Here is a 25,740-nt window from a genome sequence, read left to right on the forward strand (position 1 = left end):
TGTGCTCTATTTTGGTTTTCATTGGCATGGAATGTATCTTTTTTCCATCCCTTTATTTTCACTCTGTGAGTATGTTTATAGGCTAAGTGTGTTTCCTGTAGGCAACAGGTGATTGGGTTGTTTTTCATCCATTCAGCCACTCTATGACTTTTGATTGGACAGCTTAGTTCTCACACATTGAATGATATTATTGATAAGTAGGGACTTACCCCTGCCCTTTTGTTATTAGTTTTCTGGTTGTTTTGTGGTATTCTCTTTTTTCTTTTCCTTTTTCCTGTCTTTCTTTTCGTGAATGTGATTTTCTCTGGTGGTATGCTTTAATTTTTTGCTTTTTTATTTTTTGTGTATCTGTTGTATGGTTTTTAATTTGAGGTTACCATGAGGCTTGTAAATACTATCTTATTCATTATTTTAAACTGATGACAACACTTGACACTAATTGCATAAACAAACATGCAAAAAGAAAACTAATAAAAACCCTACGCTTTAACTTCATGTCCCTGCTTTTTAACTTTTTATTGTTTTTTTATGTCTTATTATACTATGTCTTAAAAAGTTGTAATTATTATTTTTGACTGGTTCATCATTTAGTCTTTCTACTTAAAAGCAGTTTACATACCACAATTACAGTGTTATAATATTCTGTGTTTTTCTGTGTGCCTACTATTACCAGTGAGTTTTGTATCTTCTGATGATTTCTTCCTGCTCATTAACAGTCTTTTCTTTCAAATTGAAGAGCCCTCTTTAGCATTTCTTGTAGACAGGTCTGGTGTTAATGAAATCCCTCAGCTTTTGTTTTCTGGGAAGGTCTTTATTTCTCTTTCATGCTTGGAGGATATTTTCACCAGATATACTATTCTTGGGTAAACTTTTTTTTGTTGTTGTTTGTTTGTTTTTCCTTCAGCACTTTAAATATGCCATGTGACTATCTCCTGGCCTGTAATGTTTCCACTGAAAAGTCTGCTGCCAGACATATTGGAGCTCCATTGTGTGTTATTTGTTTCTTTTCTCTTTCTACTTTTAGGATCCTTTCTTTATCCTTTACTTTTGGGAACTTGATTATTAAATGCCTTGAGGTCATCTTCCTTGGGTTAAATCTTCCTGGTGTTCTATAGCCTTCCTGTACTTGAATATTGATATCTTTCTCTAGGTTTGGGAAATTTTCTGTTATTGTACCTTTGAACAAACTTTCTACTCCTATCTCCTACCCTTGTTTCTTTCTCTACCTCATCTTCAAGGCCAATAACTCTTTGATTTGCCCTTTTGAGGCTATTTTCTAAATATGGAAGGTGTGCTTCATTGTTTTTTATTCTTTTTTGTCTCCTCTGACTTTGCACATTTTCAAATTACCTGCCTTTGAGCTTATTAATTCTTTCTTCTTCTTGGTCAGTTCTGCTATTAAAGGACTCTGATGCATTCTGCAGTATGCCAATTGCATTTTGCAGCTCCAGTATTTCTGCTTGATTTTGTTTTAATTATTTCAATCTCTTTGTTAAATTTATCTAATGGAATTCTAAATTCCTTCTCTGTGTTATCTTGAATTTCTTTGAGTAGTCTCAACACAGCTATTTTGAATTCTCTGTCTGAGAGGTCACATATCCCTGTTCTTCCATGATTGGTTTCTGGTGCCTTATTTAGTTTGTTTTATGAGGTTATGTTTTTCTGGATGATCTTGATGCTTGTGGATGTTTGTCAGTGTCTCAACATTGAAGAGTTAGGTATTTTTTGTAGTCTAGACAGTCTGAGCTTGCTTATGCCTGTCTTTGAATTATCAGGCAGAGACTTTTGGTTTCTTCCCTTACTTTCTCTCAGAGAAATGAAGTCTCTCTCTCTGTACTGAGCTGCCTGGAACTGGGGGTGAGATGCATGCACCCCTGTGGCAAGTTCCCCCAGGCCCTCCGCGGTTCCACAAATGTTGTCTGGGAGACAGGGTTTAGAGTCAAAAACCTTAGAAATTTACCTGATGTTCTATTTCTCTGAAGCTAAGCTAGCACTCAAGCCACAATACAAAGTTCTTTCTGCTCTTCCCTCCCCTTTCCACAGGCAAAAGAGCCTCTCCCTGTGGCCACCACCACCACCAGCACATGGGCTGGGGCGGTGGTCTGCTGGGCCACCACTGATGTTCACTAAAAGCCCAAGGGCTCTTTAGTCAGCGTGTGGGAAATACTTCCAGGCCAGGGACTCACCCTTCAGGGCAATGGGCTCCCTTCTGGCCCAGGGCTGGTCCAGAAATGATGTCTAAGAGCCTATGCCTGGATTCAGGGACCTCAAAAGCCTGTTTGTTGCTCTACCTCCCTGTGATCAAGCTGGTACCTAAGGTGCAAGACAAAGTTCCCTTTACTTTTCCCTATGCTTTTCTCAGACAGAAGGAGTCTGTCACTATAGCCACCACAGCTGAGAACGTGATGGGTCATACCTGAAGTCAGCCCATCTCAGAGCCTAAGGCCCATGGTGTACTACCTGGGTATCATTGCTGGTTATTTAGTACCCAACGGCTCTTTAGTCAGCAAGTGATGAGTCCTGCCAGGACTGGTCTTTCCCTTCAAGGCAGCGGGTTCTCTTTTTGCCCAGGATATGCCTAGAAACATCATGAACCAGGGCCTGTAATGGGGGCATCATAGCTCTGCCTAGTGCTCTATCCAATTGTGGATGAGCTGATTTCCAGGATGTAAGACAAAGTCCTCTTTACTCTTCATTCTCCTCTCCTTAAGCAGAAGCAAGGAGTCACTTTTGTTGCTGCGAGCAGCACTGTCTGGAGTTGGGGAAGAAATAGCACAAGTACACCCTTTGCCATGCCAGCTGGTGTCTCCCTAGGTCATGTACCACCCTAGTCTACTGGCTCTGAGCTCAGTGCAGTACTAGGAGTTGCCTAGGAATTGCAGTCCTTATGTCCTAGACTGTCCTCCGTTTGCCTAGAATCCCAGAGCACTTTTGCCTATGGTGGTGAGCCTTGCCAAGAGAGTCAACTTCCAACTGCTGGGATGGGCAGTTCCCCTCTGTATAGGCCTACTCCAAATGCTCTCTCCATCTGTGGGCACTGGCTGAGCCCAACATAGTTTTGCTTTCTGCTGTTACAAGGCAGCACTGAGTTCAATGTAATGTCCCCCAGTTGCTGTGCTCTTCCTTTCCCAAGTGCACAGACTCTCTGTGCTGCATGGTCACTACTGGGGAGTAGGGGGAAGGGTGACATTAACAATTCAAGACTGTCTCTCCAACCCCCTTCAATGCCTCTTTCAGCAATATGAAAACTAGGTACTATGATTGCTCACCTAATTTGGTTCTTGAGAGGGTGGTTTTCTATGTGTAGATAGTTGCTAAAATGTGGTGTTCCTGCGGGAGGTACAAACACTGTAAGTTTTTATTCTACCATCTTGCTCCACCCCTCAGGGATGAATTATCTATTAACCTTCTATTTCATTCTATTTTCATTCTATGAACTTTGTAGAGGGAATTTTTTGTCTTTGCATTATATGTGCCCTTCTAAATGTTTATCATTTTTTACTAACCACCAGTATAAATTCATCACATTTATATAATTCAAAACCATAGTATGCTTTCTTAATAAAGAATAACCTCTGAAAATAGGGTAGTATTTGGTCCTATTACTAATGCATCAAAAAACTCTTAGTTGGAATCACATTCTATTGATAACAACTTATTTTATAAATCCTCTACATTTTATAAATTACTTTTGAGTGCAGAGGAAATATCTGAGATGGAATTATTAAATATTAGATAGCATACAGGTAAGATCTCATTTTAATGAGCTTGAGAGACAGAAAAATGTCATTACAATGGAAGCATATTCCTTCTAAAATATCAGAGTATATTGAAGAATGTGTCAAACTTTATTAATAATATTTTCCACTATATATACAGATATTCAAATAAAGGTCATCCCAATTTCGCCAGCTCACACACTCTTCTTGTTGTTATGCTTGGAAACGTTGCTATGCTGGAGTGTTTCAGAGGTGATGTGCAATAATGCAGTCATAGATCTTAGGACGAGAGGTGAATTAATCCAAATCAGGTCCAGATCTGCTTCAAGGTAGGATGATGCCAGAGATTTGATGAGTTTTAGGAAGAACTGGCAACAATTTAAGCAAGAAATTCCACTAGACTGATCATTACTTATTTCATTTTATATTTGTTCAGAAATATTTCTGCATTCTGCTAGATGAGGAGGCAGAGAAGAGATTGAATGAGACAAACCTTCTGCCTTGTATCCTTTTCCTTGCCATTTTAGATTTCATCAAATGGGAAGGTGCCTTATTTCAGACAAACTTCTGCTTGATCTGATCTTTTATTTCCCTATTTGTACATATAAACTATGACTTTTACTGATCACCTATGCCCACTTTTTCCGTCTACCAACTATGTTCATGACAAGTTAGAATCATCATTCCCTATCTTAAAGAATCAAACTTAAAACAATTTCTATATCTACTCTTTATATTAGATATTATGGGGGGTGTATTACTAACTTAGAAATGGTCTTTAGTGAGATATTTAGACAGGGTAAGTTTTTTGTTTGTTTGTTTGTTTGTTTGTTTGTTTTGAGACAGAGTCTCTCTCTGTTACCAGGCTGGAGTGCAGTGGCGCGATCGTTACTCACTGCAGCCTCTGACTCTTAGACAGGGTAAGTTCCATCGATAGTAAGAATAAGCAGTTCAAAGTAAGGAAGGCATGATGTGTCATAATTTATCTCATGGCCTTGGCGTCTAACATTTTCAACATGGATTCATTATTTTGACCAGTGCCTTATGTACAAACAATAAGAACACTCTCCAGGTTAACAGTAAGAAAGAGTCTTTATCATTTTATAATTTTATATGTCCTCAATGCCAAGCTTAGCACTCAGTAATAACTAAGTGCCCAATTCTTATTTTGAGTGTTGTCTTTCTGCTTACCTGTACATCAGTCTTGAGGGGGAGAAATAACATAATTCAATTAGCACATTATCATGGATTAGAGCTCTTGAACTTTGAGAAAGGAAGATTCAGGACAGTTAGAGTCAACAGAGAAAAAGGGAAAAGAAGCATCTTAACGGTATCAAACCTGACATTATATTCAGGTGGAAGGGACATGACTACTGAAAGGCAAAAAAAGGATGCTAAAAGTAGAGTACCAGAGTACAGAAAGAAAAGGCAATTGTTTAACACTTTTTATCTAATGCAACTTGATTTTTGCCCCAGGCCCCCAAGGTGGTGTCTGTTAGAGTGATGCCGACCAAAAGGATACCTGTCATGAATGTGAAATGCTGCAGATTGCAAGGAATGGAAAATCTAGATGATGGATAAGGAGCTTGGCTGTTCTTTGTTTGCCTTTGGCATCAAGTCTTTGGGAGATGAAAAGGTTTCTCCAAAGCTGGCTTGGGGCAAGTGGTGCCTTGTGTAGGAATTTATCTTTCAATGGATTTCAAATCCTTACCTTTACTTGGTCTTTAACTCTTTTAGTTTCTATATAACTTAGTTATTTATTTTTTTGAAATAATTTTTTTTTACCTTCATAATTTTTTGACTGCTCTATTAGTTTTTTAAGTTTCTTTTTTTGAAGGATGCAGTAATGGCTAAAGCCCATCTCTCTCTTTCTCTCATTATTTTTTCTTATATGATTAAAACAATGTCAAAGGCTGTAGAATATGGATTACGAATTTTTATTTCACACAAGAGCCATTCTTATACTAATCTCAAATGTTACTCTTCTCAGTTGGTGTAAAACTGGAGCGATATGAATGATCAAAATTTTAATGTTGTTCAAATCCAATTTCAAATTTATTTTTAGGTACTTCAAGTTTCTTCTCCACCTTTATTCAGGTGATGCAGGTGTTCAAATGTAGCAACCTTTTCCCATCATCTGCTTAGTTCACCACACAGTCTCTCCTCACATTTTGGAAAATAATTGCTACAATATTGATGACATAATTATAGCTATAACTTCTAATAAACAGCATTAACCTGTATTAGACATGCACAGGGTGGCTTCTCAAAGGATTGGACGTAATTGGGTTCATTGAAAAAACCTGGTTACTTTAGTGATAAAACATATAAGTCACTATTCTTCCTCTTTGCTAAGGACAAATCTGTATTAGTATTATGCATATCCACTCCACTTTGTGGTTTACATTTAATTTTGCACTTTCTTTGGGAAGTTTCTGATAGCAGTGATACGGAGTTCATAATACTGGATGAAATAAAAATGTCTGGGGGTGTCTAAAGCATCTTATTATGTCATGATTCCCAATGAAGGAATTTGGGGGATTTATAGAGATTGGATAAAAAGATATTTAGATTTTTTTCCTAATTTAATTAATATGTTTGAGCCTTTTCTCTCTTTTCCCCATGATAATAATTTGGTATTATTTAGTACAATATACTAAAAAATATTAGTAATACAAATTGTAAAGTAAAACTTTATTGTTAATGTGTAACTTCTTTCCTATAATTATTGAGGTAGAAATTTAGCCATTTTTTTTTCAGTTATGATGCATTTAATTCAGCATATTTCACAGAAGCTATTCATTTAACTTAGGGGAACAATAGAGAATGCTTTCATTATTGCAATAAGAAAAAATTGTTAAATGGTATAAAACCTAAGATTTTAGAAGAAATCATTATTATTACCTATATTCCATTATGAGGTTAATAATGAAACCTTAGGTGAACTGACAAAAACACCATGATGGATATTCTGAAGGGCAATTTTCCTAAACCTCAGTGCACACTAACCTGGCCCACAGCAATTAGAGAAGGGGAGCACTTAGCCAAGACACCCTACTGCCATCAAGCAACCAGGAATGGCAGCAAGCAGTGGTACCTGTAAAGAATGACATGAGTCAAAACCCAGAAAACAAACAATGTTAGACACTGTGTACAAAGGACTTCAGGTGCCTCATCATTGTTTGGTGATTCATACTCCTATATACTTGGTGATAACATGGAACCATGAGGCTTTCAGTTTTCAGTTATTGTTGATCTCTCAGAGATTAAAACAATAATTATACATCAAAATAAGCTCTGAAATATTTGCAATTTCAAAAATAGAAATATTTTAGGAACATAACTTATTGTATTTTAGCCAAGCATATTTATAATAATTCATCTGTATGCTGACCGGTTCCTGTCAAAATGGAAGGCTAAGCTGGTGTGAAAATTTAGCCTCCCATGTAAATGCAGAAATGCTCGATAAAACATAAGTAATCCCTGGATGCCATAAATGAAGTGGGACTTCCAAGTTTGTATTAGCCCATTTTCATACTGCTATAAAGAACTGTCTGAGACTGGGTAATTTATAAAGAAAAGAGGTTTAATTGACTCGCAGTTCTGCATGGCTTGGGAAGCCTCAGGATCATGGGAGAAAATGAAGGAGAAGCAAGGACTTTCTTCACATGGCAGCGAGAGAGAGAAGTGTAGGCAAAGGGCAAACAACCCCTTATAAAACCATCAGCTTTTGTGAGAACTCACTCTCCATCATGAGATCAGCATGGGGGAACTGCCCTCATGATCCAATCACTTCCCACCAGTTCCTGCCCTCAACATGTGGGGATTATGTGGATTATAATTCAAGATACGATTTGGGTGGGGACACAAAGCCTGACCATATCAAGGTTAGAATACTAAAAAGAACCTAAAGTTCTTGTAGAACATGTGTACATCAGACCCTAGGTGCCAGGACCCGAGAGCTTAGGTTCTAACTTTCACTGTGTAACAAGTTTAAGACCTATATGGGAATCTATTGCATAATTCTATAACCTACAAGGCCATATTGACCATGAAGCATGAAAAAGAAAAAAGATAATTTAAAAAATAATCCCTACCCTACACCCTTATTGGGTGATAAGAAAAAGTCACCCATGAGAAAACAGGACTCCAAACCTATGATAATGTGGGGATTATGTGAAAATGTGGGGATCTGCCATCTAGAGATTTAGGAAAATCAGGATGAGGCAATAAAATGGTAACTGGTCCAGAACCTGTGCAACTCCTAAGACCCCCATGAGGGCAAATGTACTGCAGGGATGGTTTCTAAACCAGGGCTTCTTGGATATCTAAAGAAATCCAAATTACCAAAATTACTCAAAATAGAAAATTAAAAAGCACACAAAATAACTAAAGAACATCATGAGGGAGGGACATGACAGAGAATCAGCAAATACAAGCAACATGGTATTTAACGAGGGGGGACTATAACAAATCTGGAAAAATACCATATAAATATATTTAAAACATTAAACATTATAACGTGTTATAGATATTATAAGACAAGCTTTGAAAAAGAACCAAGTAAAACTTCTAGAAGTGAAAAGTCAATTATTAAGATGTTAACTTCAATTGTCATGTTAAACATACTAACATGCAGTTAAAGAAAAATAAGTTAACTATCAGGCTTATATGCAAAAACCATCCAGAATACAGTATAAAGTGACAAAAATATAAAAACGAGTTTGAGATAAATGGGAGAGGATTTCAGAAGGCCCAAAATACAGTCATGCTTTGCTTAACTATAGGGAGACGGTCTGAAAAACACATCACTAGGTGATTTCATCATTATGTGAGCATCAAAGTGTATATACCAAGACCATCCTGGCCAACATGGTGAAACCCCATCTCTAATTTAAAAAATATAAAAAAATTAGCTAGGTGTGGTGGCACGCGCCTGTAGTCCCAGGTATTCCGGAGGCTGAGCCAGCGGAATCACTTGAAACTGGGAGGCGGAGGTTGCAGTGAGCCGAGATTGCACCACTGCAATCCAGCCTGGTGACAGAGGGAGATTCCGTCTCAAATAAAAAAAATGTATATATATTAACCTAGATGGTATAGCCCACTAATAGTATTTATGTATCTAAACATAGAAAAGGCATGGTAAAAATACAGTGTAAAAGATAAAAAGTGGTACATCTGTATAGTGCACTTGCCATGAATGGAGCCTGCAGGACTGGAGGTTTCTCTGGGTGAATCAATGAGTTAGTGGTGAGTGAATGTGAAGAACTAAGGTTATTACTGTACACTACTGTAGACTCTTAGCTACATTAAGTTTATGTTTTTTCTTTCTTCAACAATAAATTAACCTTAGCTTACTGTAGGTTTCTTATTTTATAAACTTTTTAATTTTTAAAACTTTTTGACTCTTTTGTAGGAACATGTAGCTTGAAACACAAATGCATTTTACAGCTGTACAAAAATATTTTTTACACTCTTATTCTATAAGTTTTTTCTATTTCAAATTTTTATTTTTTATTTATTATACTCTTTAAGGTTTTTTTGTTAAACACCAAGGCACAAACATACACATTAGCTTAGGCCTACACAGAGTCAAGATAATTAAGACTTACTAGGTGAAAGGAATATTTTTAGCTCCACTATAGTCTTATGGGACCCCTGTCATACATGAGGTCCATCATCAACTGAAACATCATTGTGTGGCACATTACTATATATTTAATAGAAGATCAATAACAAGAGCTTAGATATAATGGGAGAAAGGCAGCATTTGAAGAGATAGTCATGTAGGATTTTTCAGAAGATATGCATACTCAGAATAAAGGAACATACCAAGACCCCCAAAACACAAGAAAAAGAAATCTACACCAAGGCACATCATAGTGAAATTACAGAATATCATGGAGGTAAACTTTAAATGTTAATCAAATTTGAAGACAGAAGATCCTCCAAGTTACAACATTTATGCCAACAACAACAAAAGCCAGAGTCTGTGGGACAGCATCTGCAAAAGACAGAAATGCTACTACCCTGGAATTCTGCGTCCAGTTGGACTGTCACTCAAGAATGAGAACATGATAAAAACATTTTCAGATAACATCCAAGACAGTAAGGTCTGAAAAAACCACAAAAACCTTTACTTTAGTAAGAAGGAAACTAGGGAGCAGGGGGAAATGGGAAGTTACTAATCAACATGAAGTTTCAGTTAAACAAGATGAATAAATTCTAGACATTTGCCATACAACATTGCACCTATAGCCAACAATACTGTATTATGCACTTACAAACATGTTCAAATTACAGATTTCATGTTAAATGTTCTTACGACAATGAGATAACATTTTTAAAAATGAAAGAAACTAAATCCAGATGAAAGGGTTGAAATATAGGAGCCAATGACAAAGAAACAATATTAATCTGCTCTTTAATTTAAACAATTCTAAAAACCAAGTCATTTTTATTCTCAAATCATAAAAACTTTGTTATGCTTTTCTTTTTATATAACAATACTTTAAAGAAATATCTGTTATTTGTTTCAATTTGCTTTAAATAAATAGAAATAGCAACAATGCTGGTATGTTTGATTAAAATGTGAAGAATACAAAGAATGAAATGTTAGGTAACCTTGAAGAAGTTTTGATGTCATGATATAATGCTTATGTTAAGAAAATGGGAGAGAAAAGCAGCATATAAACATCATATTCACTATTATGTAGGCTGAATAAAAATACATAGGACAAATATTTATGGCAATGTACCAAAAATATTAAAAATCATTTCTTTGGTGGCATAAGGATATTTTTCCTTTTCTTTATACTTTTCGAAATCCTATCATGGACATATAATAATAAACAAACTTCAAAATACTTAAACACATAAATATTTTAATAAATTATGAGTTTCACTAATAAATGCCATGTTTATGTTTTGCAGGCAAATCTCTCCTCACCATCTTCTACAGTATCTGAGAGTCAGCTGGTATGTATCTTCTAAGTCACAGATCTACTGCAAATTCTGATCTCTTAAGAGGGCTTTACCTGAGTAAAAGTGAAAAAAAGAATACATTTACTATATATATTTTTATTCACTTACTTGTCTAATAAAATTTTAGTGATATTTTCCAAAAGCTCCATGGTGGTTGTTTTGCAGGTGACAAACATACGTAAAACTATACATAGACCTTACTTGCTAGTAACTTACATCCAAGTAGAGGCATTAGAAGAGATTGTGAGGTCAGATGAAAGATGCCATTAGAATTTAGAGAAGAGAGCACACTCTTTAAAGGAAGAGATCTAAAAAGAGTTTAAGGAGAAGGTCATGATTGAGTAGGATAGTTTTTGGATTTGAGGAAATAAGAAATAGATATGTCACACAGGAGAATTAGCATGCAAATGGTCTAGATCAGTGCTGAGCAATAGAAATACAACGTGAATGACAAATGTAAGCCACATATGTAATTTTAAAACTTCTAGTAGCCATATTAAAAAAGTAAAATGGAACAGGTAATGTTAATTTTCATAAAATATTTTATTTAATGTTATATAAATATTATCATTTCAATGGATAAGCGGTATAAAAATCGAGATATTTTTACATTACTTTTTTTGGGAAAAGTCTTTGAACTATTGCATATTTTACATTTACAGCAAATCTCAATTCTGCCTAGTCACAAGAGCTCAACAGTGGGGACTACATTGGGCAGCACAGATCCAGACTCTAAAATCTGTTATTTGAAGATAAAATTTGATTAAATGAGAGAATTATTTTATCTTATTGAGTTTTGTATTTCTTATTCTTACAGTGGTTACCAAATTGAAGTCATGAAATAAGTTTCCGAGATATTACTGGTCAAAGATTTTCCTTTTTTTTTTTTTTTTGAGACGGAGTCTCGCTCTGTCGGCCAGGCTGGAGTGCAGTGGTGCGATCTCGGCTCACGGCAAGCTCCGCCTCCCGGGTTCACGCCATTCTCCTGCCTCAGCCTCCCGAGTAGCTGGGATTACAGGCGCCCGCCACCGAGCCCGGCTAATTTTTTGTATTTTTAGTAGAGATGGGGTTTCACCATTTAAGCCAGGATGGTCTCGATCTCCTGACCTCGTGATCCACCCGCCTCGACCTCCCAAAGTGCTGGGATTACAGGCGTGAGCCATCGTGCCCGGCCAAAGATTTTCTTAATATCTTTGGCTGTTTATTGTCTAAAATTGTAAATTCCTGAATAATAGATATCTTCACTAAAATGATGGAAATTTCTAGTAAAACAGTTTGAAACATTAACTGATAATCCCCTTTTAAAGAAATTGTTTTGGTATCCTATAGCCACAGCCAACAAATCATCTTGTCATTATTATCCCAATAAAAATAATTACAATATATTTATTTGTAATACTGAGAAATCATAAAAAGCGTTGTTTGACTTTTAAAATAGCTTGATTCACTCAATCCACTTGGGTATACTGGTGTTTATACATATAGTGTGTATATGGCATGTGTTTGAATATGTGTGTGCATTAGTGTCAATTGGTTTAGAACAGTGTGTGTGTGGGGGGCAATATAGTATAGTTGAAAGAATCTGGGATGAGTATCAGAAGACCCACCTTATACTTCCTGCTCTGACATTAACTAGTGGTCTGACAGTGGGTAAGTCAAAAGTCCGGGAGTCTGGATTTCAATTTCTTAATTGAAAGTGAGAGCATTCTATTGCGTACTTTCCAAGTCCTTCCAGGGCTGTGAATCTATGGTTACTAACACAGTGAAGTTGAAGGAGTTGCCATGGAAACAAGCACTGCAATAACATAATGAGGTTGAATGACTTCCCACTTTAGATATGGAAATATTACTACAATTATTTTAGTATTTAAAATGATATATTTGTTTATTTAGAGTAATATATGGAAATGAATGTTTTAAACATTCTCATATATAGTTTCACTCAGTATAGTATATAAAATATAGATTTTAGGTGTTAGACTATATATACATGTGTAGGTGTGTATTTTACACACATGTAAGTTCTTGGTTTAATATTTTAAGAAATTATTTCAAAGTGGCAAATATATATATGTGTATATATATATATAATGATTTTATAAAATAAGATATAGTAAAACAACTCATTGTGAATGTAATAAAAAAAACTTACTTTTTGCCCAATAAAATAATCCTGTTTGTGTTCTCTAGTGGCAAAACTACAAAGCATTGCTTTGAATGACTTTTATAATAATTTCTCTGCATTTACTTAAGTCCTTTTCTCTAAGGAGTTCAAGGCATTTCTTAACCAAGTTTTAAATTAAGTTTTAATCTCAAAATGCCCTCGAGATATAGGTAGGTTTGTGAAGAGATTATTATCAAGTAAGCATATCACATTAAAAAAAATCTCTTCTACTGATATATTTATTTAATTCAATAATTTTGGTTTCTATTTCATGGCATTAGCCCTGTGTTTATATTAATACTACCCAAGAGTGAAATAAATAGTGGAAAATGATTGTATGTAAGACATGTTATAGGGCATGTACTTCACTAAGGATTTAGAATATTTTTACACTTAAGTAACACTATTTATAAAGTTATAATTTTTTCATTTTTATGAATGAATTTTCAATATTTGCCATCACAAACTCTTTAAGTTCTGAATAATATGAGTAAATAAGAATGTCTTTGATAAACAAAACTTTGATATATATATTTATATTTTTATATATGTATGTGTTTATAATATGCATACACATATAGATGACATATGAGGTAATTCTGATTGTTTATATATACACATCTTTGTTTATATGAATAAATATGTATGGATGTATAACGCATAAAAACAAAGTTATTGGAAATGTATGATACTTTATAGTTGAATTATATAAACAAATATTTGTTTTGTGTAAAACAAACTAAATAGTTAAAATTATTTGACTCCTATTTTAGGAGGTAAATGTAGTAAATGTGTTGAACAGAAAATATATGACAAAGTGCTATGGTACCACAAGCTTAATGCAATTCTCAAATTGCTTTTGAGATTTAACTTTTTAAAGATACATCATTTTTTCATGCTTTCAAATTTTTAACTTGGCTGATCTATTTGCTTGCTTTTATTGCAAGTGTGCCAATTCAGAATTGAAAAGGAAAGAAGAAATAGAGCCATGACCCTTACTCTTAAAATATTTCCGTTGTTTACTCTGGAAGCCAAATGATTTAGAGTTGAGCTTGGGAGACTGTTGTGGAGGCTCATGTGAAGCTAGTTCACCAATCTTAGCTTCTCTTCTACTATGAAACTGCACTGCAGTCGATCAGAACTGGAAAGGAAATTAGAGATGAAAATATTGGAAATTCCCACCTATTCACTGGAGATTGGAATAACGACTCTGTCAACCTGAAGGGATTATTGTGAGGCTCACATATCATAAAATGTGGAGTTGTCAGTATACTCCTACGGATAAGGAGAGGTTATTTTTGCACATAAAATCTGTGAATGATGAAGAGATATTATGAGCAGCCATTTTTACAGAAAAAGAAACAAATGCTTATGGAGTTAAATAGATTATCTAGGATCACCAGCATTAGTGTTCATCCTTGCTTTGGAAAATGAATCATTAATATTGATTTTAGATAATTCAAGGAAAATAAGAAAAGAGTAATTAAGGAGTTTGGAAACAGGGCCTCACTGGAAGCATTACTTTCACTGGGTACCTCCTGTGTCTGACTCTGCCTTGTGTTTTTGCACTGCCTGGAAAATGTGAGTACTTACCTAAGAGGAAACTGGGTACGGTCAGTTAGAGTACTGAAGTTTTCACAGCTGTGAATAGTGCTTCCTGTAGCATATTAAAAGGAGCAAGAGGAAAGGAAAGATCTAGGGTCTACGTTAAACCTTCACAAAGCTTTCCTAGCTGTTGAGCTGAATCATCACAAAGATATTAACAAAGGCCAGCGGGGTCTTTTTCCCTGCATAAGATAACACACAAGTTAGGCTCCCCAAGGTAGCTAAACCCTGGTCTTCTTTGGCAGTAGGGGAGCCTGGTTTAGATGACATTTGCCTTTTGCTTTTGAAATTTCATGCCGTTACAAAATGTTCACTGTTGTCCAGGATGGAATACTTAATCTAGAGAGCACAAAACAATAGATTTTAAAAATAAGTCACATGGCTATATACAGGTAAAAGCAAGATGCTATTTACTGGAACACTATTAAGAAGAGTGCTTAAACTTGCAAATACTTTGTTCCTAGTTCTGAATGCCAGCTGATGCATCCAGCTTTAGTGGTGCATGACTCATCTTTCTGAGGGCCCTTAAGGCCTCTGTTGTTCAGAAAATGCAGCCCTGAAAGCTTTTATGTAGAACAAATGTCTCCTTCAAGCTCAAAGGCAGTTTCTCCTTGACCAGTTTTTCCTTGACATAACGTACTTAAGTGCCACAGCATTTATCAGGTACGCCTCCTCAGGTTTGAGTCATGCTATCATCTTTTATTTAACGATTGAAATATTTCAATCTGGCCAATCTGTATTGTGTATATTCCATGAAATGGTTCTTGAGCCATGAGATACTGCCTATACTTATTGAGGTCTTATGTGCATTTATTTTTATACAACTATTGTAATCATTATAAAACTTTTTTTTGGAAAAACACATCAAGTAGGTACTTTTGTGAATGGTCTAGATCATTTAGAATCAATATGCCATATTTATAATTGCAAAGTATATATTCTGTTTTTCCTTTCAAATTTATTTTACGCTGTTTTTTCTTTATCAAGTTTTGTCATGCATATTATCTCATTAGGTTCTCGAATCACCTTGGAGTTAGTATGGCAGGAATTGTTATTTCCATTATTCTGATGAAAAAACTGAAGTTTAAATATCTAGAATGCCATGTCAATAGTTGCGTGGTAATAAGTGGTATAAAAATCTCTTTTGTTTTTTCCAATATTGGGAGCTTTACCCTATGCCATAGTGTTTTGAGATTTAAGATATTTGTTTGAGGGGAAAACATAGCTTGAGTATTTGCTTCAAGTATATAATAATGTTTGTTTAAAACAAGAATTAGGGTCTATAAATCTGTATTATCTGAATGAGTAAATCAGGTAAATAATTTAGAGAATATTGCTTTTGCCCACAATTTTGCCTGGTAGAATATATTGAGTTTGCACAAACTTTTTTGCCATGGAAATTCTAAAGGCAAAGAAAAAAGCACTGGAGAATGAAGACAAAACTGCAGCAAATGGGTCAAAAACAACCATGGCACTTTCACAAACTCTTTGAGCCCATAAAATTAGTAGAATTTCCAGCCAGACTCACAGAATTTGCTATATGTTGTTTTGTCACTTTCTTGCAGTTTTGTTACACATCTTATCTCTCCAGAAAGATTAAAATAAACTCTTGAAAGCTGGCACCCTATCCTTTATTTCTTTTTTGCTTTATCACACCACCCGAGAGCTTATTACTATAGTCAAAGGCAATTAAAAAACATCAGTCCATTAGTGTTAGTTGAAGTTACTAGTTTAAGAAAGATTTTGCTGTAAAAACCCATTATTTAAAAATATTGGTCATGGATTCTCTAGGTCAGCGCTGGTAGTTAATCTCCAACTTTGGTCTCTAGCTCAGAGGCTGTACCAACTTGCTGTCATAGAATTATAAGTTTCAAAGGATGGACATATTATCTATTTACATAGTGCCCAAAGTGACAATGTTCAAGTATGAGTGTATACCTGATAGATTATAAACACAAATCAATAGCAGGCTTAGACGAGTGTCTTATAGCCCATTAAAACCTGCCACTGGGCTTCGGGGAACCCATATATTCACTCCCTTGGATTTTTTTCTGTCCCCAAGACTAATGTTAGCATCAGATATAATATCCTCTTCTCCTCCCCACTCTCCACTCTTGAATTCTCTAAAAAAGATGACATCATTGTGTTTTGGTATTAAGAGTTTTATTGCATATCACCATGAACAGAGGGAGAAAAACAACAATTTATTTTAAATGAAGAAGATTAAAATCGTGTAAAGTCCCTAAAGAAGTGGCCTCTTTCCTTGACTTTCTGAAGATGAGAACTTTAGCTTTCTACTCTTTCTTCTGAGGGTGAAACTCACCAACCCACTTTCCTTCTTCTCATCCTCTATTGGAAAAATGCCATATGGCTCTTCTATCCCTCAAAGTTCCCTCTTTGTGAATTATATTGTGATCAAAAAGCCAATTCAAGAAAAATAATGGAAGACCTCAAGGAGTCAATCAGCACCTTTTTTTTAAAAAAAAGAAGTTATTTTAAGTTCCAGGGTACATGTGCATGACGTGCAGGTTTGTTACATAGGTAAAAATGTGACATGGTGATTTGCTGCACCTATCAAACCATCACTTCTGTATTAAGCCCAGCATGAATTAGCATATTTTCCTGATGCTTTCCCTCCTCGCCCACAACAGGCCTCTGTGTGTTGTTCCCTAACATGTGTTCATGAGTTCTCTTTGTTCGGCCCCCACTTATAGTGAGAACATGCAGTATTTGGTTTTCTGTTCCTGCATTAGTTTGATGAGGATAATGGCTTCCAGCTCCATTCATGTCCCTGCAAATGACATGATCTCATTCCTTTTTATGGCTTCATAGTATTCCATGGTGTATATGTACCACATTTTCTTTATCTGGTCTATCATTGATGGGCACTTGGGTTGATTCCATGTCTTTGCATTGAATCAGTACCTCTTATAGACTCCATATTGAATTATAGTCAGCACACTGAGCTTCTGTCTGTCAATTAACTTATTCATTCTGCAAGTATTTATTGAGCACCAACCAGGTACAGGCACCATTCTAGATGTTGGAGATACAAGAGTGAATAAACCAAAGATCTCTGGTTTCACAGAACTTACATTCTAGTTGAGAAAGAAAGACAATAAACACAAACAGATGTCAGGTAGTGGTAACTGCTGTTGAGAAAATAAAGCAGGTAAGAGAGGTGGAGATTGCTATTTTATATGGCTCATTAAAAAGATCTGTCTGATAAGGTGATGTTTAAACGGACATTTGAAAAGCTGAAAAAGAAGGAATAAGGGAGTTCCAGATAAGGGAAGAGCAAATACAAACTCCTAGAGGAGGCAGTATCATATAATGTGTAAGCTAGAGTAGAAAGAGTGAAGGGGTGGAAGGGAGAGTACTAGGAAATAAGATTGGAAAAAGAGAGGCTGGTTAGGGATATGAAAGATCAGGTCATACAGCACCCTTATAGGCATTGCTTTGTAGGCACTACCAGGGCTTTGAACTTTACTCTCAGTAAAAAGGTGAGGCATTAGAGAGCTTTCAGAGGAGAGTTGACATGACTTGATGTAGAACCGACGGACATCATTTAGGAGATGAGTGACATGACTCGACTTATACTGTGGTTATCTTATGATTTACTCAACAGGATTGTGAACCCTCTGAAAACAGGGGATATGTCTTTTTTTTTATCTCTATAGACACTATAGTTCCTGACACAGACTAGATCTTAACTGGCAAAATGTCTCCAGTGAACATCTGGTAGAGGTGTGCTTCAGAGTTGCAAAACAGCTATTTTGTCTTTCAGGCACTTCAAAAATGTCTATACCCAGTGTAAATCAGTTCTCAGTACATTCATGAATTGATATTTTCGATTTGGAGAATCTTCTCATTTTTCTTCTTGTGCCCTTTGTGCTGGCTATGAGAGTCATTACGTTTTTTATTTTTCCACATAGGCTGGAAAGAAAATTACAAAACTGCTTTTTCTGGCATCATTAGATGGCCATTTGCACCTATCAATCATGAGTCTGACTATTCTATGGATTCTATAGTAGATAAAAATGAAAGAAGGGCCTCTTAAGGCTAGTTTAGTTGTAATATTGCTGAACAATGACAATCTTACAGTAGTTCAGTTTTATAGACTCCCCTAACTTGATAGATCTAATTTCCTCTGTGTTTGTTTGGACACAGATGTAACAAATTAAATTGTTCAGAATTAGAGAAGTTGTTCAAGAGAACCTTTACTTGAAGTCCAAAGGTATCAGCAAAGATCACTACACACAAAGATGCAATGTAGATGAGGAATTAATAAAGCATAGTCTGTTTTAAAGCCTCTCCTTCAGTCTGGAGACAGAAGACAAGGCCAAATGGATGTCTCTGGAATGATAGACTTAGAAAGATCTATCTCTACATGAGCAGCACATTTTAATGTATTGAGTTCAAGTCTAGTGTCTTTCAACTTTTAATGTGTACATGAATCGCTTAGGGATTTGTAAAAATGCAGATTCGGATTCAGTAGGCTTAGGTCGGGCACTGAGCTTTGGCACTCATAACAGGTTCTCAGATGATGCTGATACTGGTCTACAGCCTTCATTCTAAGGGTCAAAGTGCTAGCAGACAATGTCTTAATTGGATAGAACATTAGTTAACTTTCTGTTGCAAATGTAGATTGCATCAACATTTGACATTGTGAAACAAGGTATGAGGAAGAATTGAGGGGAAGTTAACTAATATTCCAAGAGAGACTTATGTGTGATGACAACAGTGCCAGTTGCTTCACATATGCTGTTTTATAGACTTTCTAAGTGGCACTTTGAGACCCTTGTTTGGGTGATGGGTTTGAATATGCAGAAACAAGCCTTTTGCTGTAACTCTGTGTGGTATAATTCCTGAGGGGTCGGAAAGGTAAGTAATAAAATGTGTCATTACCCATTATTAAAGGACATAGTCACGTATTAGAATTACAACCCTTCAACAGAAGGTCTACACAGGTTGAATGGCTTTTCCAAGGTAATACGGTTTATTAACAACATTGCAAAAACTAAAATCTATGTCCATGTTTCTCTCCTTCTACAATATTATGCTACTTCATGAGAGTAAATTTTTAACCAAATCCAGAGACACAGTGGGAATTTGATGTCTTGGCCATGCAAATTATGGAGTATTTTAGGAGGTGGTGAAGAGGTGTGTGTGTGTATATGTGTGTGTGTGTTTGTGTGTGTGTGAAGAGAGTGGATGTGTGGATGTGTACAGTCACCAGGAACTGAAAACATTAGATAACATTAGGTCCTAAATGTTCTGAGAATATTTAGGATGGCTAATGAAAAGAAAGTAAAATGGCATAGAATGAGTTAGCAATGGCCAAAATCAAGGATGAGACAGTTGACAGTGGAAATAAAACAGAGAAACAATAAATTTTAAAGGAATAAAACATATAAAAACTACAGGAGCTTTGTTTTTGATTAGACAGGATAAGTTACAGAGAGGTGGATATTTAACAAAGATTTCAAACTTCTATCTATTCTATGATGTCTCTCTTCCTCCCTGGAATCAGCATAGAAGTGATAAAAATCACAGGCATGATGATCACACCAAACATGGATTTAAACCTTAACATATTAACTGCATGACTTTGGCATGTGACTTATTACCTTTAAAACTCCCAAAGAATTTATAAGAAATTGATGAGATGATCTATCTAAAATATTGAATTCAGTTTTTGATTCTATATTGATAGAATATAGAATCTGTGTCTATGAGACAATGACAGTGTCATTAGCTGCAATGGGTCCTCAAGGATTTTGAAGCTGGTTTTGAAGCACATGAAAAGGCATGAGGAAGGTGCAGAGGCTACCATGCAGATGACTTGTTAGTATACCAAGGTTTGTGGAGGGTGCATGAGGTTCAGAATTGGGACACTAGGGTTAGATTTTTAACTGGACCAATAGTGAGAGATGGTTGGGTTTGAAAGGTATGGTTAAAGATTATAGGATGAGAAGTATGAACAATGTCAAAGGCAAACTATGTGTAGTCGTCTTTTGCCTAGAGTTGGCTTCCATATCTATGAAGTGTTGACTACTGGGTAACAACAAATTAAGGTTGTTGGAGCAAAGAACAGGACTAAAGAAAAAGGGAACATATACAATGTAAAAATCAGGGAAACCATATGAAGACCAAGTAAGTAAATAGAATGAGGAAGACTCAGAGACTTCATGTAGCCCAAACCTGGGAACACAAAGTCCAAGAAAAGAACATGTGGAAAATCTGGTAGAGTGGAGGAAATGGAGCAAAAATCATTGTCTAATTGTCAGAGACAACCATCAAATCCAGGAAACTCATAAGAACTAAAGAGCATGAAAACTGGTAGAGAAGCAAATATGAAGCATCAGTAACAGACTCTGATACTGAATGTATCTGATATCCAACCAACCAGAAGAGTCTCTCTTCTGATGTCACCCTGGAAAGGACTGATCCCAAGACAGATGATCTGAGTGGAATGTCCTAGGCCAGAATAACCCCAAACATCTGCCTGCTTGCGATAAAGGGACCCAGGCAGTCATATTTCTCTGGCAGAGGTTATCCTACCATCCAAAGTGCTCCTGATTAGATTTCTTCTCCCTGCTTTCATCTTTCTGCATAGTGACACCAAGCTTAGCCCCTAAAGTACCATGTTGGTTTTACAGCCTTGTAGCCCCTGAGTCCTGGAGTTGCATTTATTTTCTGCCTCACAAGGGAGTAGAAGAGAAGGAGAAAGTGCAGGAAGTGCAGGAATAGGAGAAGAAGAAAGAAGAAATGAAGCAGGAAGTCAAATGAAAAAAAGAGACAGAGGTGTGGACAACTTAGGATCATGGCCCAGATATCAGGCATCTTCATAATTACAGGTGGCTATAGAAATCAGGAACTGCCTGGCCTTTTTTTTTTTTTTTTTTTTTGCAGCACTTAATGGAGGAATATTGTTCTCATGTGTATACTTTATGGCATGACTTCATGCACAATTGGATGTTACTTATTCATTTTTCCCCTTGAGAAAAATCAGAGTTTCTTAAGTGGGAGATATTTCTCAGTTTGGGGAAGATAGAGACTTGTCTCAATCTGTATTTCCCCAGTTGTCATATACATGAAAGACCAAATATCTGTTGAAGAAAGTATTGCAGAGTGACATTTATTCAAGACTCAAAATATATCAGGTGCTTTATAGAGCAGAGAGATAGATGTAGTCCCTTAAGGCTTAACTTGTGAGAATCAGCATTGACTGAAAAGAGCTAATTTACCATTTTCCAAAAGGAAATGGGGTTGAGAAGAATGATTGCAGCAAAAGTGCTTAAACAGAAAGAGCATCACAGATTTTTATTAAATTATTGTTTGGGATGTTTTTGCAAACGTCAATCTTTCTGTGACATTTTACGGGGTAACAAGATTTTGGTGTTTGTGAAACATCACATTTTGAAATTACCCCAAACTAGAGTTCTCCTGCCTCTCTTTGTCAAATCGACACTGGGTACAAGCTTAAGAATCTCGAGTGACTGATGTATTAGCTAAAATTCTTTGGATTGCCAGTGACAAAAGTAAAGTTGAGTTAAATAAAAAGGTGTGTGTGTGAGGGAATCTGGTGTAAAAGAAAAGGAAAGAACGTCAGGAAAGGAAATTCATGTAGGCCCCTGGAATGTTTGGGGAGTCAATTCTGGAAAGCCCTCTGGTGTCTCTCCTTTCTGGGCTGCCCCTCCATGCACTTTGCTCTATCCTTCTTGATCTCAGCATATCTGCTTTTTAGGTCATGTTAAGGCTTTCCTGTAGCTTCTACATGACATACTTTAATTTCAGTCTCCCACAGTTACTGCAGAGCAGTTTAAATCCCTGTTCCACGTTATTGGGAGAGACAATCTATTTGCCACCCACCCTCCACTCTTTTAGGTCAGAAAGCCACCCCAGTTCATAATATGAACATGGCATCTGGGGGCCCAGCTTTGCAGATTTTGGGGCATGGAGGGTGAGCAGTTTCCAGAAAAAGAAAGTTGTCATGGGCTTGGTGGATATACCAAAGTCATCTATGCTATCATGCCCAGAATGCTGCCTGACACAGAGAAGACTCTCAATAAATATTTAGCAAATGAAATATGTGTTGACCAAATGCACCAGCAAGGGTAGAACATGTTTGCATTTTGAATGTTACAATAGTAGAGCTTTATGAACTGATTGCTGTTATAGTTAAATTTTAACTAAACTTATATTAGTTAAAATCGTTTGACTTCAGGCTGTTTTTATGCATTTTTGAAATCATTTTAAAATTAAAAAAATATAATTTTCTGTGAGAACAGCATTGAATGACTTAACAATAAACATATTTGTTCATTTTAATAGTGTTTTTTTCCTGTTTTTAAAATATTTATTTTACATTCATGAAGACTAAGCCTGGAGTAATTCGCCCAGTACCTGTAAAATCCAGAATATTACTGAAAAAAGAGGAGGAAGTCTATGAACCCAACCCTTTCAGTAAATATTTGGAAGATAACAGCGACCTCTTTTCTGAACAGGTGAGCACATACAAGAGAAAATGTTTGCTATTTTGATAAATATAAATATATATAAAATATATAAATATATAAATATATTTTGATAAATATAAAATAAAGATGTCTCTATGAATATAGTATGCGTAAGAACATGTTCATTTGATTGGAATATATTTGGTAATGAAAAATGCTTGCATAATAAATAGAAGTTCCTAAATAATTCAAGAATAATATTTTGAAGCATTTTAATGTGTTTTTTTTTTTCCTAAAACTTGTCTATCTAGTGCTGGTATTGTTTTGGAGACCAAGATGTTGCTCTCTATAAAGACATCACAAAATCACTGATTGGATGGGTCATATAGGTGTTGCATTCTTATTTCTAAAATCCTGCTTCCAGCTGGATACAGTGGCTCATCTCTATAATCCCAGCACTTTGGGAAGCCAAGGCAGGAGTATTGCTTGACCCCAGGAGTTTGAGACAAGCCTGGGCAACATGGTAAAACCCCATCTCTACAACAAATTAAAAAAAATATATAGCTGGGTATGGTGGCGTGTGCCTGTGGTTCCAGCTACTTGGCAGGCTGAAGTGGGAGAATTGTTGAAGCCCAGGCGGTTGAGGCTCCAGTGAGCAAGTAATCATGCCACTGCACTCCAGCCTGGGTGACAGAGCAAGACCCTGTCTCAAAAAATAAAATAAAATCTTGCCTCCTTTTGAAGAGATGGAATATTTTAGATTTGGTATACTGAAGTTGACAAAAGTCCTGTTTAGATTCATATTAACAGAGACGATGCAGTCTCCCAGATTGGGAAGTAATAGTAACAGAATCGGGGATCGAGTCATATTTAGGATTTGTTGTTCATTTTGTTTATGTTTGAAAAGTCTATACTAGATTCTCCTTATATATGTTGAAGGAGGTATAATGGAGAATTGTCAATGGTGCTTTATATTTGTGAAAAATATGAAAATACACATTTATGCAATATAAAACTTCATAATGAATAGCAGAGATTTTAAATCTTTGTCATATTAAAATGCAGCAAAGAGTATGGGCTATATATTTTATTGAGAGATTGAAATATGAAATTAATAAGCAATGTAAGATATTCAGAAAACTTTCTGAATACAGTCGGGACATGTAAGATCACCATATTTTATAATCCATAATAAAATAGATTTAGGAATATAAGGTGTTATGCTCTTTTTAAAATTTTAGTTCGAAAATAATAACTAACAATATTCTTGAAAATATAAATTATAATTACATTTATATTTATATTTATAAAACATAATCTCTTATCTGATGTGTTAGCTCTGTGACCCTGGGCAAGTGGTGTTATCTCTCTAGGCTTCAGTTTCTTTCTTTCTTCCTTTCTTTTTTTTTTTTGAGATGGAGTTTCGCTCTGTTGTCTAGGCTGGATCTCAATGGCGCCATCTCGGCTCACTGCAACCTCCGCCTCTTGGGTTCAAGCGATTCTCCTGCCTCAGAATCCTGAGTAGCTGGGATTACAGGCGCCTGCCACCACTGCCGGCTAATTTTTGTAATTTTAGTAGAGACAGGGTTTCACCATGCTGGCCAGGCTGGTCTCAAACTCGTGACCTCAGGCGATCTGCCGGCCTCCGCCTCCCAAAGTGCTGGGATTACAGGCGTGAGCCACTGCGCCCGGCTGGCTTCAGTTTCTTAATGCACAAAATGAGGTGTTCAGATTAGGTACCTTTTAAGGATCCCTTAAACACTAAAATTTGCATTACTTAAAATCTATGATTAACCATAACTGGGTCTGAAATCCCTATGTAACCTTGAAAAAGTTCATTACAAATACTTTTTATGATTAGTTCTAGTTTTTATTTACAAAATTCAGATGAAAATATTTTCCATTGATTTATATACACTTTCTGAGAAGGCTATGATTTATAAGTCTGATTTTTTTTAGAAGGCATTGATATGATCAAAAATGATAATTAGAGGCAATTATTTTAATTTGGTGGAATAAAATTATAGACATCAAATTAAATTAAATAGGGAAATTTTGCTGATATATAAGGTTGCCTTCACTAATTCCATACATAACAGAAATGGAAACTCCTGTGGGGAAAACATTTTTTTATCATTAACAAAAGCACTTATGAAATATCTATTGCTTGTATGACACTAATATTTTAGTGGCTTTTAGTATGAAGTTTTAGACAGTATGGGATAATTATAAAATGTTTATAAAAATAATTTAGCAGTTATATGAAAATCAAACCACTAACAGTTAAATTTCACATATTATCCATGTAACCTACATTGTTCAAAATATCATCCAATGCTGGAATATAATAACTTTATACTTCTGTGTGAGTATAATTTTAAATTCATGCATTTTACTTCAAGCAAGACTCCTTGTAGAGTATTGAGTTAATCTACCTGTAATTTACGACATGTACTGTCTAATGAAATGATAAATTCCATTTTCAAGTGCAGAAAATTCTTGTCATTAAAAATAATTGCCATTTCTTTTCATTGCTTTTTCTGACTATAAAGTAAGTTTAAAGCTCTTTTTACATTACAACATAAATCTATTTATTTCTAAATACTTGGCTGAAAATTTGACCTATTTTGCAAATCTTAAGTTACCACAGACCTAATCTTATCTATATTTTCTTTCAACCAATTTATCCTCATTTGTATCCCCATTTGAATGTGGAACATGAGAAGTAATAGCAGACAATGCACCGTCAGAATTGAAAGAAGCCTAGCATACCACTTAAAAGTGAATTCCAAAGGTCCCCTGGCCT

The 25,740-nt window shown here is 35.7% G+C and overlaps 1 protein-coding gene across 16 annotated transcripts in view; it reads left to right on the top strand.

The window, feature by feature from the left end:
- The window catches only part of MLIP (muscular LMNA interacting protein), a 167,763-nt gene that overhangs the window by 80,667 nt on the left and 61,356 nt on the right, over positions 1-25,740 (top strand). For all 16 annotated transcript variants that reach the window (XM_057302523.2, XM_034962259.3, XM_063605319.1 and 13 more), the window contains 2 exons: positions 10,653-10,697; positions 22,854-22,982. In XM_057302523.2, coding sequence (XP_057158506.1) covers positions 10,653-10,697; positions 22,854-22,982 — 174 coding nt within the window. The remainder of the gene's footprint in view (positions 1-10,652; positions 10,698-22,853; positions 22,983-25,740) is intronic.

The sequence above is a fragment of the Pan paniscus genome, chromosome 5 (assembly GCF_029289425.2).
Source record: "Pan paniscus chromosome 5, NHGRI_mPanPan1-v2.0_pri, whole genome shotgun sequence".
Classification (NCBI taxonomy): Eukaryota; Metazoa; Chordata; class Mammalia; order Primates; family Hominidae; genus Pan; species Pan paniscus.